Source organism: Ceratosolen solmsi, unplaced genomic scaffold, assembly GCF_000503995.2.
Source record: "Ceratosolen solmsi marchali unplaced genomic scaffold, CerSol_1.0 scaffold11, whole genome shotgun sequence".
NCBI lineage: Eukaryota > Metazoa > Arthropoda > Insecta > Hymenoptera > Agaonidae > Ceratosolen > Ceratosolen solmsi.
This window is the reverse complement of record NW_011948416.1, coordinates 7,850,351-7,862,612: the sequence shown is the minus strand read 5'-3', so window position 1 is coordinate 7,862,612 and position 12,262 is coordinate 7,850,351. Positions and strand designations below refer to the sequence as shown.

At 26.0% G+C, this 12,262-nt stretch overlaps 2 protein-coding genes across 2 annotated transcripts; both read right to left on the bottom strand.

Moving 5' to 3' along the window:
- Nucleotides 1–1,019: 1,019 nt before the first annotated feature.
- Nucleotides 1,020–7,836, bottom strand: LOC105359491 (probable cytochrome P450 6a14). Its single transcript, XM_011496104.1, has 8 exons — nucleotides 7,607–7,836; nucleotides 6,918–7,169; nucleotides 6,578–6,739; nucleotides 3,160–3,529; nucleotides 2,708–3,054; nucleotides 2,287–2,520; nucleotides 1,680–1,931; nucleotides 1,020–1,280 (listed from the first exon to the last, which is right to left on the bottom strand). The coding sequence occupies exons 1-8, from the start codon at nucleotides 7,812–7,814 to the stop codon at nucleotides 1,099–1,101; spliced, it is 2,007 nt and encodes a 668-aa protein (XP_011494406.1). The 5' UTR covers nucleotides 7,815–7,836; the 3' UTR covers nucleotides 1,020–1,098.
- Nucleotides 7,837–10,373: 2,537 nt separating this feature from the next.
- Nucleotides 10,374–11,102, bottom strand: LOC105359489 (cytochrome P450 6A1-like). Its single transcript, XM_011496103.1, has 2 exons — nucleotides 10,913–11,102; nucleotides 10,374–10,747 (listed from the first exon to the last, which is right to left on the bottom strand). Exons 1-2 carry the CDS (start codon nucleotides 11,100–11,102, stop codon nucleotides 10,374–10,376), a joined length of 564 nt encoding a protein of 187 aa, XP_011494405.1.
- Nucleotides 11,103–12,262: the final 1,160 nt, after the last annotated feature.

Below are 12,262 nucleotides of genomic sequence, written 5' to 3'. Positions count from 1 at the left end.
CAACTTAATGTTTTAAAATCGATCGTTTGATCGCCAGTCAATACTTTTATACATAGAATACATTTTATACATAGAAAGCATAGATCGTAACATCAAATATGCCTACATTGTAATCGAAACACTAAAGTTCCGACGAAACACGACAAAATTCGGCAAAAAAAAAAAAACACACACACACACACACACATACATACATACATACATACATACATACATACATACATACATACATACATACATACATACATACATACATACATACATACATACATACATACATACATACATACATACATACATACATACATACATACATACATACATACATACATACATACATACATACATACATACATACATACATACATACATACATACATACATACATACATACATACATACATACATACATACATACATACATACATACATACATACATACATACATACATACATACATACATACATACATACATACATACATACATACATACATACATACATACATACATACATACATACATACATACATACATACATACATACATACATACATACATACATACATACATACATACATACATACATACATACATACATACATACATACATACATACATACATACATACATACATACATACATACATACATACATACATACATACATACATACATACATACATACATACATACATACATACATACATACATACATACATACATACATACATACATACATACATACATACATACATACATACATACATACATACATACATACATACATACATACATACATACATACATACATACATACATACATACATACATACATACATACATACATACATACATACATACATACATACATACATACATACATACATACATACATACATACATACATACATACATACATACATACATACATACATACATACATACATACATACATACATACATACATATATATATATCTATACGTATGTAACTGTACATATTGATTTATTGTCTTTTAATAAACAACTATATTGCATATCACATTGCTGTGTAAAATTTCATTATCATATAATATTCCAAACAAATTAAATCTTAATCTACGAATGATTAATTCCGTTTCGCTTTTGTATTCGTAAATAAACCTCGCCGTTAGGCGTCTGGACGAAAGTATTTAATGAATATCTCAGAGGCGTTGACATTTTGTCAGACAATGAAAATTTATAATGAGATAAGAAAATGACTAAAATAAGTTTTGCTTGAAAGAGTCCAAGTCGTTTACCTGCAAACATAATAAATACATAATTTTAATAATATGACAATGATCTCACCATTGAAGCTTATGAAATTTTATATTTTAATAAAAAATGAAATATTTTATCGCACTTTTACAATCGATTCGTGAATTTAGGTTATTTTTAATTTTCACTATTATGAGACTTTTACGTTTACGCGAATACTTAAATCCAGCATGAGAAAGACGAGTGTCTGTACCAAGTTTAAGAACAAATTGCGATAAATATCCCAAATTTAGCGATCGTGACCCAGAAAAGATAATGGATAAGAAAGTCATGTCGGTGAATATTACCGGAAGCTTTTCGGTTTTGGGGCCACATACAACTGAGTTTATATTTATATTTGGATTTACTTTTATTTATATTTATTTGCAAAATAAACTTACCAAAGCAATATCTTGGACCAATACCAAATGATAAATAAGTCGCGGGATGCCTATCCGCACTATTTTCTTTCGAAAATCTTGTTGGATCGAATTTCTCCGGATCAGGATAATAATTTGGATCGTGATGAATCCCGGAAACTGGAATTATTATTCTCATTCCTTTGGGTATGCAGTAATTGGAATTTGGTATTTGATAGTCCTTTACGCAAATTCTATTCAAGATAGATAATAACGCGTGTTTTCGCAGAGTTTCTGTAAAAATTGTAAGCCATCATCAATGATTGTAATAAGTAATTTTACAATTAATTTATTTCATTTATTAATTAATCCTTGGGTCTAGACATCTTATAAGAGAGAAAAAATCATAAATACAAGACTCAATGTTGTTAAACCGTATTACATTATTCATATAAAATTATATTTACAACTACTCGATTATCCGCATGTTATAAATAAAAATAATTGCGTGAAAATGCTATCATGTAATTATTTAATCGAAAAAGTAAATGTAATCGAGTGAAAATGTTATAAGGAATACCAGATGTACCGGAAGGAAATAATATTCAAGCTTTAAGTGTCGGGTCGATCGAATTACAAAAATACTCACCATTCAGCACCATATCGAGGTATTTCAATTTCATTAAATTATCGAAATTAAATGTCTCGGATGATTGCAAAAATTCATCAATTTCATTGTATAAATTTTCCTGTATATCAGGATTTACAGCGAGTTCATAAAGACTGAAACTAACAGTCGACGATGTATTTTGGAATCCGGCAAGGAAAAATACAAATGCCTGAGCCGTTGCTTCCATCACTGTAAGTTTTCTCGAAGCGTTTTCTAAAACATATTATTTCATCATTTACATTGAAAGAGTTTCATTTCGCAAAATATGAGTTTAGTTGGCATTTAATACGATAACATCATAACTGATTTCTCTACACTCATTCCACGCAACATATTACACAATTTGTTAATCTTACGATTCTACTTTAATAATAAATAATTTTATAAATTTTCAACTTACTTTCACCTATATCGTTTATAAGAGATTCCTCGTCTTCATTGTCCACTACCTGGTCAGTCTCCATCAGATCAATTAATCGATTTAGAAAATCCGACCTTTTTTCTTTCTCCAGGTGTCGCTTCTCAATCAGATCTTCAATCAGTTTTTTCAGGAATTTAGAAGCTTTAGGATCGATGAAGGGAATGTGTAAAATATCCAAAATATTCGGCGTAAAACTTGCCAATGTTAAAATTAAAGGCTGAGCTTTTATTATTAATTTGCCATATTGACGAAATATATTATTTGGATCCCTCACGCTGTGGGAATTTATTCCAAAAATAATACTGGAGATCATATCGGTGAATATTCTGTAATCACAACATTAATTATGTTATATCAAGTTATCTCATTATATTTAAATCAATATTTATATATTTGTTTTTATATTTATATTTATATATACAAGCATATACCTGGCCAAAAAATCCTTCAGCTCTAATATGTCGGAATTGGCAAGATTTTCATTGGAAACATTGATTGCTTCATCAGCGATGTCCGTTAAAATAGGAAATAATTGTTTAAGTTTGCTCGATGTAAAAAGAACGCTACATTTTGCCTTTATAATCTTCCACTTTTCACCAGATATTTGAAATAAATTGCCAGTTAATGGATCGGCTTTTTCGTTACTATATATTCCGCGATCGACAAAGTGTGAAAAATTCTTAATTAGGATGTCTTTGATGAGATCAGGATCGTTTACCATCAACGTTGGCGTTAAAAACATGTACAGTCCATGAAATGGATGACTTTTGAATTTTTCATAACTTTTTTTACACGAACCACCTACAAGTAATTTTTAGGTAGGTAATCTATCAAATTTTCGATAAATATTCTTATGTACATTCACAAATCTTATTTCCATAATAAATGAATTTTAACTGTTTAATACCTATCGGATAAATAAATACATCCGGCAAAATAATATTTAGTTATTTCTGAATAATGAAATAAATAAATTGAATTGAATAGGAATAATAAAAAATTTTGAATAAAAAGCACAGTGAAAAATTAGTAATCCGCAATTAAATATTGTAGTAATGAAATACAAATTTCGGAAAATGAAAATCTTATATGTATTATGGGCATTTACCAAGTGTAATTTTTTGCATTAGCAATTGCCTGTCAACTGTTCCAATTATCACTGTGGGGTCTTCATGGGGCACTTGATGCTTACTCCAATAAGAATACACAAATTTTTTTAAATATATATAAATTAACAACAAAACAGTGGTGAACAAAAACAATTTCGAATTAAACGCGCTTCTGAGATATTCAATCATTTTTTACTGAATTCCCTTCAACCGGGGAATACGATTTTTTCTATTTGAATGTTATTTAAGAACAAATTAAATTACCATAACTGTTCTATGGTTTCTTTTATTGTTTTAAATTGGTATGTGTATCAGCTTGTTATTTGGGAATTAATTTTTATCTTTTACTCTTGTCGGTACAATAACAAAATCAAATTATGACTGGGCTCCCGCGTCTTTTATAATCTTGATGAATATAATAAAATACTTCCTATTTACTTCCTTCGCGGAGATTATATCGAGTTATTCTTATTGTATTAATTTTGTTTTTCTTCTTCATATCATATTAGATACATCGTGTATTTTTTTTTCATGGAAATCTGTTTTCGATGCGGATTGCAGCATAGCTCATCTATATAATGTATTCTTTTTTTCAATAAAGATAGAATATATCTTCTTGTTGACATATTTCAGTACATTATTGATTACGAAATAAGATAGTACAATGATTTGAAATGATTCGGGTCGTTAGATTGAGGGGTTAAAGACGAAGCTTAGAATTATTTTGGTTTATAATATTACATTCTTTATTATTTGATCATTATCTCGAGAGACTTTATTGTTAATCTCCCGTAAACTATCTAATTGAATTTGGCTTAATTAAAAACGTTGTTGACCACTATTTTCATTAGCATATATACTTGTCATTTTCTTTCATATTTCGAATTAAAATATATGTTTGTTTTTTTTAAATTTTATTTAAGGAAATATATTCAAAGTATTTGTCGATGAAAGAATCATTATCTTAATGTAGTTAAAAATATTTCTATAATTAGATTTATATTATGCTCTGGTATAAAAACATAAATGAGGATAAATAGTTTTATCTTATTTAATTATAGTTTTTCTTAATTTTATTATGAATTCTATATTTTTATGAACTTTTATAAACAGTTTTTTAATCGACATTTGGTTAAAAATTATGAGGTCAAATATAATATTTATATTAATCATTTTTCGCGTACAATGTTATTTTGTTTCAAATTTTTAGTTCTTTATCCATCTGCCAACGGAATTTATTGCGTATCCAAACCTCTTTAATAAAATAAAAGATAAAGTATGCAAATATATTATGTAGGTTCATTTGATTGATAAAAGTTTAGATTTCTTTGCAGTCGTTTTTCTTTTTCCTGTTTACTAATTCGATTTTTTAATCATCATTTTTAATCTTCGATATTCTGTTATAAACTATGTCAAAGTATGATAAACTATGTCTTTTCGTCAAAGTAATTGAAAATAAGTTAAAGATTTGTAATTTTTATTGATCGACAAATATAAATTGCTCAGGAAAGTTTTAGAAAAATTAGGAACAATTTATAGATAATCATAACATGTTGTATGAAGGCAATTAAAAAAAAGTAATTTTACTTGTTCATAAAATAAGTTATTTAATAAATTGATACTATACGCTTCATATATCGTAGTGATGATTATACGATACGTTCGGCGATTAAGTTATTCACCTGCATAAGCAACAAAATGGTAATTACTTATTATTTATATTTTATCATTAATTGAAATTGCGTAGTTTTAAATTTAGTTTACATTTTTTTTTTAAATTGAAATAGATTTAAATTTAATTTAGATGGCGCCTATTTACGATAACATGAAGGCAACTGATATTTAACATTTTACTTTATATATATATATATATATATATATATAATACAGGATTAGGACTTTTGTCTACTAATCAATAGAATCAATCTAGACAATAGAATGATCGACTTTATTATCAATCTTCTTCTATCGATTGACCAATCTCGATCTATCCAAGCAGCTTTGGATGATAAGTTTTGTCCATCATTAACATAACTTCAAAGGAATTATATATAGAATATTATTCTAGGGCATTAATTAATTATTAAGAGAAAATATGTGAATGTGTTCAAGGCGACTACTTTTTATTTAAGGTCCTTGATTTTAATATTATATTTTATATAATATTATATTGTGATTTGGCTCGCAATTTTTGTTGTTGGCATTTGCTTCCTGTTGTTTCGTTGTGTGAAATACTTTGCAAAGAATGTATTGTTCGGACTGTTTGTTAAATTTCGGGAATCTTTTTTCAAATAATTATACTTTTTAATGACAATATATTTTATTATATGATTTATTTATATAAGTCTTTATTTAAAAAAAAAGTATAGTACTCGGCAAATTATAAATATATGCATAAGTAGCATAAGTATATTAATGCCATTTTCATTTAATAAATTTTACATAAGTTTTTTTTTTTGTTCAATTTAATAAGTAATATTACAATGTTAAACTTATGTTTAAATAAAATTTTCACATACATTGATATTGTAAAAAAATTTATTCTAAGTATATAAGCACAATAAGATCAAATTAAAGATTTGACTTTATCAAAACTTAATTAAAATAAATAAGTTTTTATTAATTTATTGTCCAGAAATTTAATTACAAATGTTATTAATAAACATTATGACAACTGAATATTGTATATATATATATATATATATTATACAATATATATTAGGATAAAATATTTATTTTTTTCTCTTAGTCAATCGTAGATATATGTTGTAATTAGGCTTTTGTCCAAACGAATTTAGTGAATATTTCAAAGTTTTTGGAGTTTTTTCACATACCGAAAAATTGTAATTATTTAATAAAATAAATAATATAAGTTTACTTTGAAGAATTCCAAGACGTTTACCTGTAATTAAATATATAAATTATATAATTTTCAATGAATATTTCTTATTAAATTTATAAGTTTCAAATAAGTAATTAATATGAATAATTAATTACCGATTGAATCATATATATGAGTTTTCAGAAGAAATATATAAAAAAATATTTTAAAGGTAATAGAAGAAGTAAAATATTCTTACCGATGCAATATCTTGGACCAATACCAAAAGGTAAATAAGTTCCAGGATGTCTAGCCGCGCTATTTTCTTTATTAAATCTTGTTGGATCGAATTTCTCTGGATCAGGATAATATTTTGGATCGTGATGAATCCCGGAAACTGGAATTATTATTCTCATTCCTTTGGGTATGCAGTAATTGGAATTTGGTATTTGATAGTCCTTCACACAGATTCGATTTAAAACAGGTAATATCGAATGTTTTCTCAGAGTCTCTGGAAAATTACAATAGAATAAAATATATTCATAGACATAATTTTTAATCCATAAATTACTTAGCAAATTCATAATTAGAGATTATAAATTATACAACTTGTAATTAATTATAAAACGATTTAAAAAGTATATCAGTTTTAGTAATACATTTATGTTCTTGGATTGATTAAAAATAATAAATATTTTGTAATTAAAATTATTTTTCAATTAGAATAGTTATTCCAATAGTTTATGATGATCGCTAGTAGATTAATTAATACATAGTCCGTAAAGTAAATCGGGAACTTTTTGTTAAAGAATAAAACCATTATTACTAATCGCCATTTAAATATTGTATGCGTTAATATTAATACTTATATTGTATTTTATAAACTATTTCATCTCAATAATATATAGAAAAGTGATTTGATGCTGAGTAAATTACAAAAATACTCACCGTTGAAAACCATATCGAGATATTTCATATTCATTAAACTATCAAAATTGAAAGATTCAGGAGATTCTAATACGTCATCAATTTCTTTATGTAATTTTTCTTGTAATTCAGTATTTGCAGCAAGTTCATAAAGACCGAAACTTACAGTCGATGATGAAGTTTCAAATCCAGCAAGGAAAAATACAAATGCCTGAGCCGTTGCTTCCATCACTGTGAGTTTTCTCGAAGCGTTTTCTAAAACATATCGTTTCTTAATTTTTATTGTGTAAAGGTAATTTATATTATATTACTAAAATTAATATAAACTATTAGGTAAAGTAAAACTAATCCTAAGATTATTATTTAGATAATTATTTATAGAAATGTTTAATGAAATGATTATTAGAATATTCACATATTAAAATTGAGTTTTTAGATAAATTTCATTCGAAATCGAAGCTGTTTAATGAAAATTTGAACGAATAACTAGTGCTTGTTAACTAATTTTCATTATTTATACTAATTTATCATTTTCATAGAGATCTATATATTTCGATATTATTTTTTAATTAAAATTTTAATATTATATTATTGATATTATTGATATTATTGATATAGTATAATTGATATTATCCTTAATATATTCCATATACATCCCATATAAATAATAGTAAAAAATAAAATTAAACTAAAAGTTTAGTATGAATTTTTAAAGAATATACAAGAAAGTTTAAGATATTTATCGTCCTATGTAAAAATAAAATTTTATTTTAATTAACAAATATAACAAAAATTTATTTTTGAATATAAATTAATTCTGAAGTTATTTGTTACATAAGATTCAGTTTTTAATTTTAACATTCTAGTATTTCGAATATTCTATGTATATTTACAAATTGCTAATAATATTTGATCGTAAGATAAAAATATTAAATGAAAATTATAAACATCGATTTAAGATTGCAGATTTGTTTACATAATCCCTTCTTCACTTAATATTAACATATAATGATTATGTTACTGAAATATTTTTTTATAAACCAAGCCTTGACTTTCATGTTTTCTAATAAACTATATAATTTTTTACCTGAGCTTATGCCACTGGACAATGCGTCTTCGTTATCTTTATCAATTATTTGCTCATTTTCCATTAGTTCTAGTAATAAACTCAAAAAATCCTTCCTCTTTTCTTTTTCATTTTTTCTCTTTTCAATCATTTCTTCAAATAATTTTATAAAGAATTGTGTTGCTTTAACATTGAAAAATGATACGCGGAAGATTTCTAATAAAAATGGAAAAAAAAATGATAAAGCAGTATGCACAGGTCGCATTTCAATTGCTAAATTTCCGTAGTAACGAAATATATTTTGCGGATCTCTAATGGTGCCCGCTTTGGCTCCAAAAGCAATACTAAAAATTGTATCGACAAAGTATCTGAAATAAAGGATTTTTATTGGTTTAAATGTTTACTTGTATACATTTCTATATGTAAAATTATTCGTTTTGTACGATCACCCACGAGTATAAGAATATTCATATTTTTTCATAATTTTATTGACGCATTTACGAATTGCAAATATTGTAAACGAAAGAATGTCAGAATGTTCGTGCACAGGATATTATTTGGCTCAAATGATTAAGAAACTATACACTGTTGGTTAATGCACTGTTAGTTAATAGAAATGTAGTTGGAGCGTGTAGTAGCGTTTTCGAACAAAAATTCCGATTAAAATTTTGCTTTCGATAATAATATACTAAAAAGAGAATTTAAATAATTGGATTTTTCGACTTTTTAATCGCGTATTAATACCTGCATATACCGAGAAATAGTCTTAATATTATATAATAATGAAGGCGAAATGAGTGACTTTTTTTTATTATATATTTTACTTTGATTTCGACTAAAATTTGCGATGTAATATAACATTGTAAGATGAAGAAATGAAATATGCTTAATATGGTATTATATAACCAGACATTTAAATAAATTGCATGTTGCGAACTGAAATACCTAGTATACTATTAAATACTAAAAACTAGAATTGAATAAATTTCCTAGAATATAGAAGCGAGATATTTTTAAAGTAATAAATAAAAAAAGCGAGAGAGAGAGAGAGAGAGAGAGAGAGAGAAGGAGCGATTATCTAATGAAAACAAGTGTTTAAACTCAAGAATAGGATTAATAATATTAATGATGCAATCAGGATTAAATTGGGAAAATTCATTGATCAATCAAATATTGCATCTATTCGTTGTGGGGTTATTAGTTCGTGTAATAAGGTAATTAAAAATGTAATAAATTAATTAGAACAAGCATAGACTATCCATAAGTGACACATTAAGGAAGATTTGCTTTTTTGTTCATTTTTATTATAGATTCCGTTTCCTATTATTCTCTATTCCTATTTCATTATGTAACTATATGACAGCATTTATAAATAATAATTTATTTTTTCATATACACATAGGCTAGAGAAACGCATAGACATGAAATTCAATTTGGTTAAATGATTTTCTTGATGAAAATTTTGGTTCCATTAGAACATAAGTTTTAATAAATTATTAATGATTTGTAATTATTTTTTTTTTATTGTTCAATTAAATTTTATTGCAAATAATTAGATAAAATATTGAAAAATAAAATAAATAATATAAAATTTATAATCAACATCATAGCTAAACAGCATCATTGAGGCAATAAATTACATTATACATAAACAGAATGTTGTAGCATCATTAAATATTAAAATTAATTCCAGTCCTTAATATAAGTTATAATTATAAAAACTTACCTCTCTAGGAATTCTTTCATTTCGAAAATATCGGATTCTAATAAATTATCTTTCGAAACAGCGATTGCTTCATCAGCAATATCCGATAAGATAGGAAGAACATTTTTAAGTCTGCTAGATGTAAAAAAAACACTACATTTTGTTCTTATTGTTTTCCATTTTTCACCACTTGTTTGAAACATGTTAGCACATAATGGATCAATGTCTTCATTAACACACAATCCACGATCGACAAAGTGTGAAAAATCCTTAATTAGGATGTCTTTGATGAGATCGGGATCGTTCACCATCAATGTTGGTGAAAAAAACATGTACATTCCATGAAATGGATGATTTTTGAATTTTTCATAACTATTTTTGCAAAGAGTACCTAGAATAAAAATGGACTTTGTATAAATGTGAACAGTATTATTAAATAATCATTATAAATTTCACAATTATAGTTTACTCTCAAGTCCATTAGAAGAATATTAATCAGAATGTTATGTCATTGAGTAAATGTAATTGATTTAGCGAAAAGTATATCTGCATTTACCTATGGTGATTTTCTGCATTAACAATTGTTTGTCAACTGTTCCAATTATCACTGTGGGGTCTTCATGGGGCACTTGATGCTTACTCCAATAAGAATACACAAATTTTTTTAAATATATATAAATTAACAACAAAACAGTGGTGACCAAAAACAATTTCGAATTAAACGCGCTTCTGAGATATTCAATCATTTTTTATGAAATAGCAGTACACAATGAATAAAATTCTTCATACAAATATGTTATAACAATTAAACACAACTATTGATCGATAATATACATTACTATACAAAAATTTATACTGTGTTTTAATCAGTAAATTAAAGGATCTAATTCCTCAGACAAAATTTTCTTGTGTTTTATTATGGATGTTAATCATCCATAGAACTGATTCGTATTGAAGCTAAGAATCTCATTTATTCTTTTATAATCTCAGAGACTACGCTGAAATTATTCAATCAAATTTCCTCAATGTAGCTTTTGACGAGTCATTTTCATAATAGCAAACTCATTCTGTATAAGTTAAAGCATTCTTGAGTTACAATTATTTATGACATACATATATATTTGCTGCATAGCCCATTAAAATATTCAAGAATTCGGGTATTCTTAAGATATAATTGTATTTATATTAAATTGTTAATAATTATACGATTTATTAGTCGAATATAGCGAATCATTCAACGAGCGGTTATCGCTATCATTCGAAGGTGTTGGTTGTGTTGCTTCACTTTCTTTGGAAAGCCACTAACTCGTTTACTTTCTTCTATATGTTAATTGGCATTTGATAATTGAGTTTATCAGTTGGGCAGTCCGTATGTAAATTCGATAGACTCGATATATTGATACTGGAATCAGGTGTCATGATCGGACAAGTAAATTAATTGTTCAAGATTGTATAAAAATTTTTATTCACCTTTGTTTCTTAGAAATTCGTTGTATGTGTTTGCTCATCATTTCATTTAAATTATTTATTTATTCTTTGAAATTAGCAGTGAACTATGACTTTGCTATTTATGATAGAACATACCGATTTCGATTGATCTCGGATGTTTCTGATTGAATTTGAAATCGTTTTGCCTAGAAATTCGACAACCGGTTAATTTTTTTTTTAAACGTAATTGCGGATGGGTGTAAGTCAAATTACGAATAATTAATAAAAAATTTGCATTGAATTTGCACTATAATAAAAAAATGACAATAATGTATGTTCTCGGTATCGACGCTTAGATGATTAAGTGGTATCCATCTTTCCAAATAGACGAATTATTCTTCTGTTATGTATGTATGCGTTGACTACATATTGAAAAAATAAAAATGTTCATGAATGTGTGTTTTTTTTTCGTTCATTC

Bases quoted from the DNA above. Each gene is read 5' to 3' on its own strand.
- LOC105359489 (XM_011496103.1), bottom strand. From the start codon at position 11,102: ATGATTGAATATCTCAGAAGCGCGTTTAATTCGAAATTGTTTTTGGTC. The intron at 10,748-10,912 runs GTAAATGCAGAT...TTTTTATTCTAG, and splicing joins AATGCAGAAAATCACCATAG to GTACTCTTTGCAAAAATAGT.
- LOC105359491 (XM_011496104.1), bottom strand. From the start codon at position 7,814: ATGGAAGCAACGGCTCAGGCATTTGTATTTTTCCTTGCTGGATTTGAA. The intron at 2,521-2,707 runs GTAAGTTGAAAA...AATATGTTTTAG, and splicing joins TATAAACGATATAGGTGAAA to AAAACGCTTCGAGAAAACTT. The intron at 1,281-1,679 runs GTAAGTTTATTT...TTATGTTTGCAG, and splicing joins TGGTCCAAGATATTGCTTTG to GTAAACGACTTGGACTCTTT.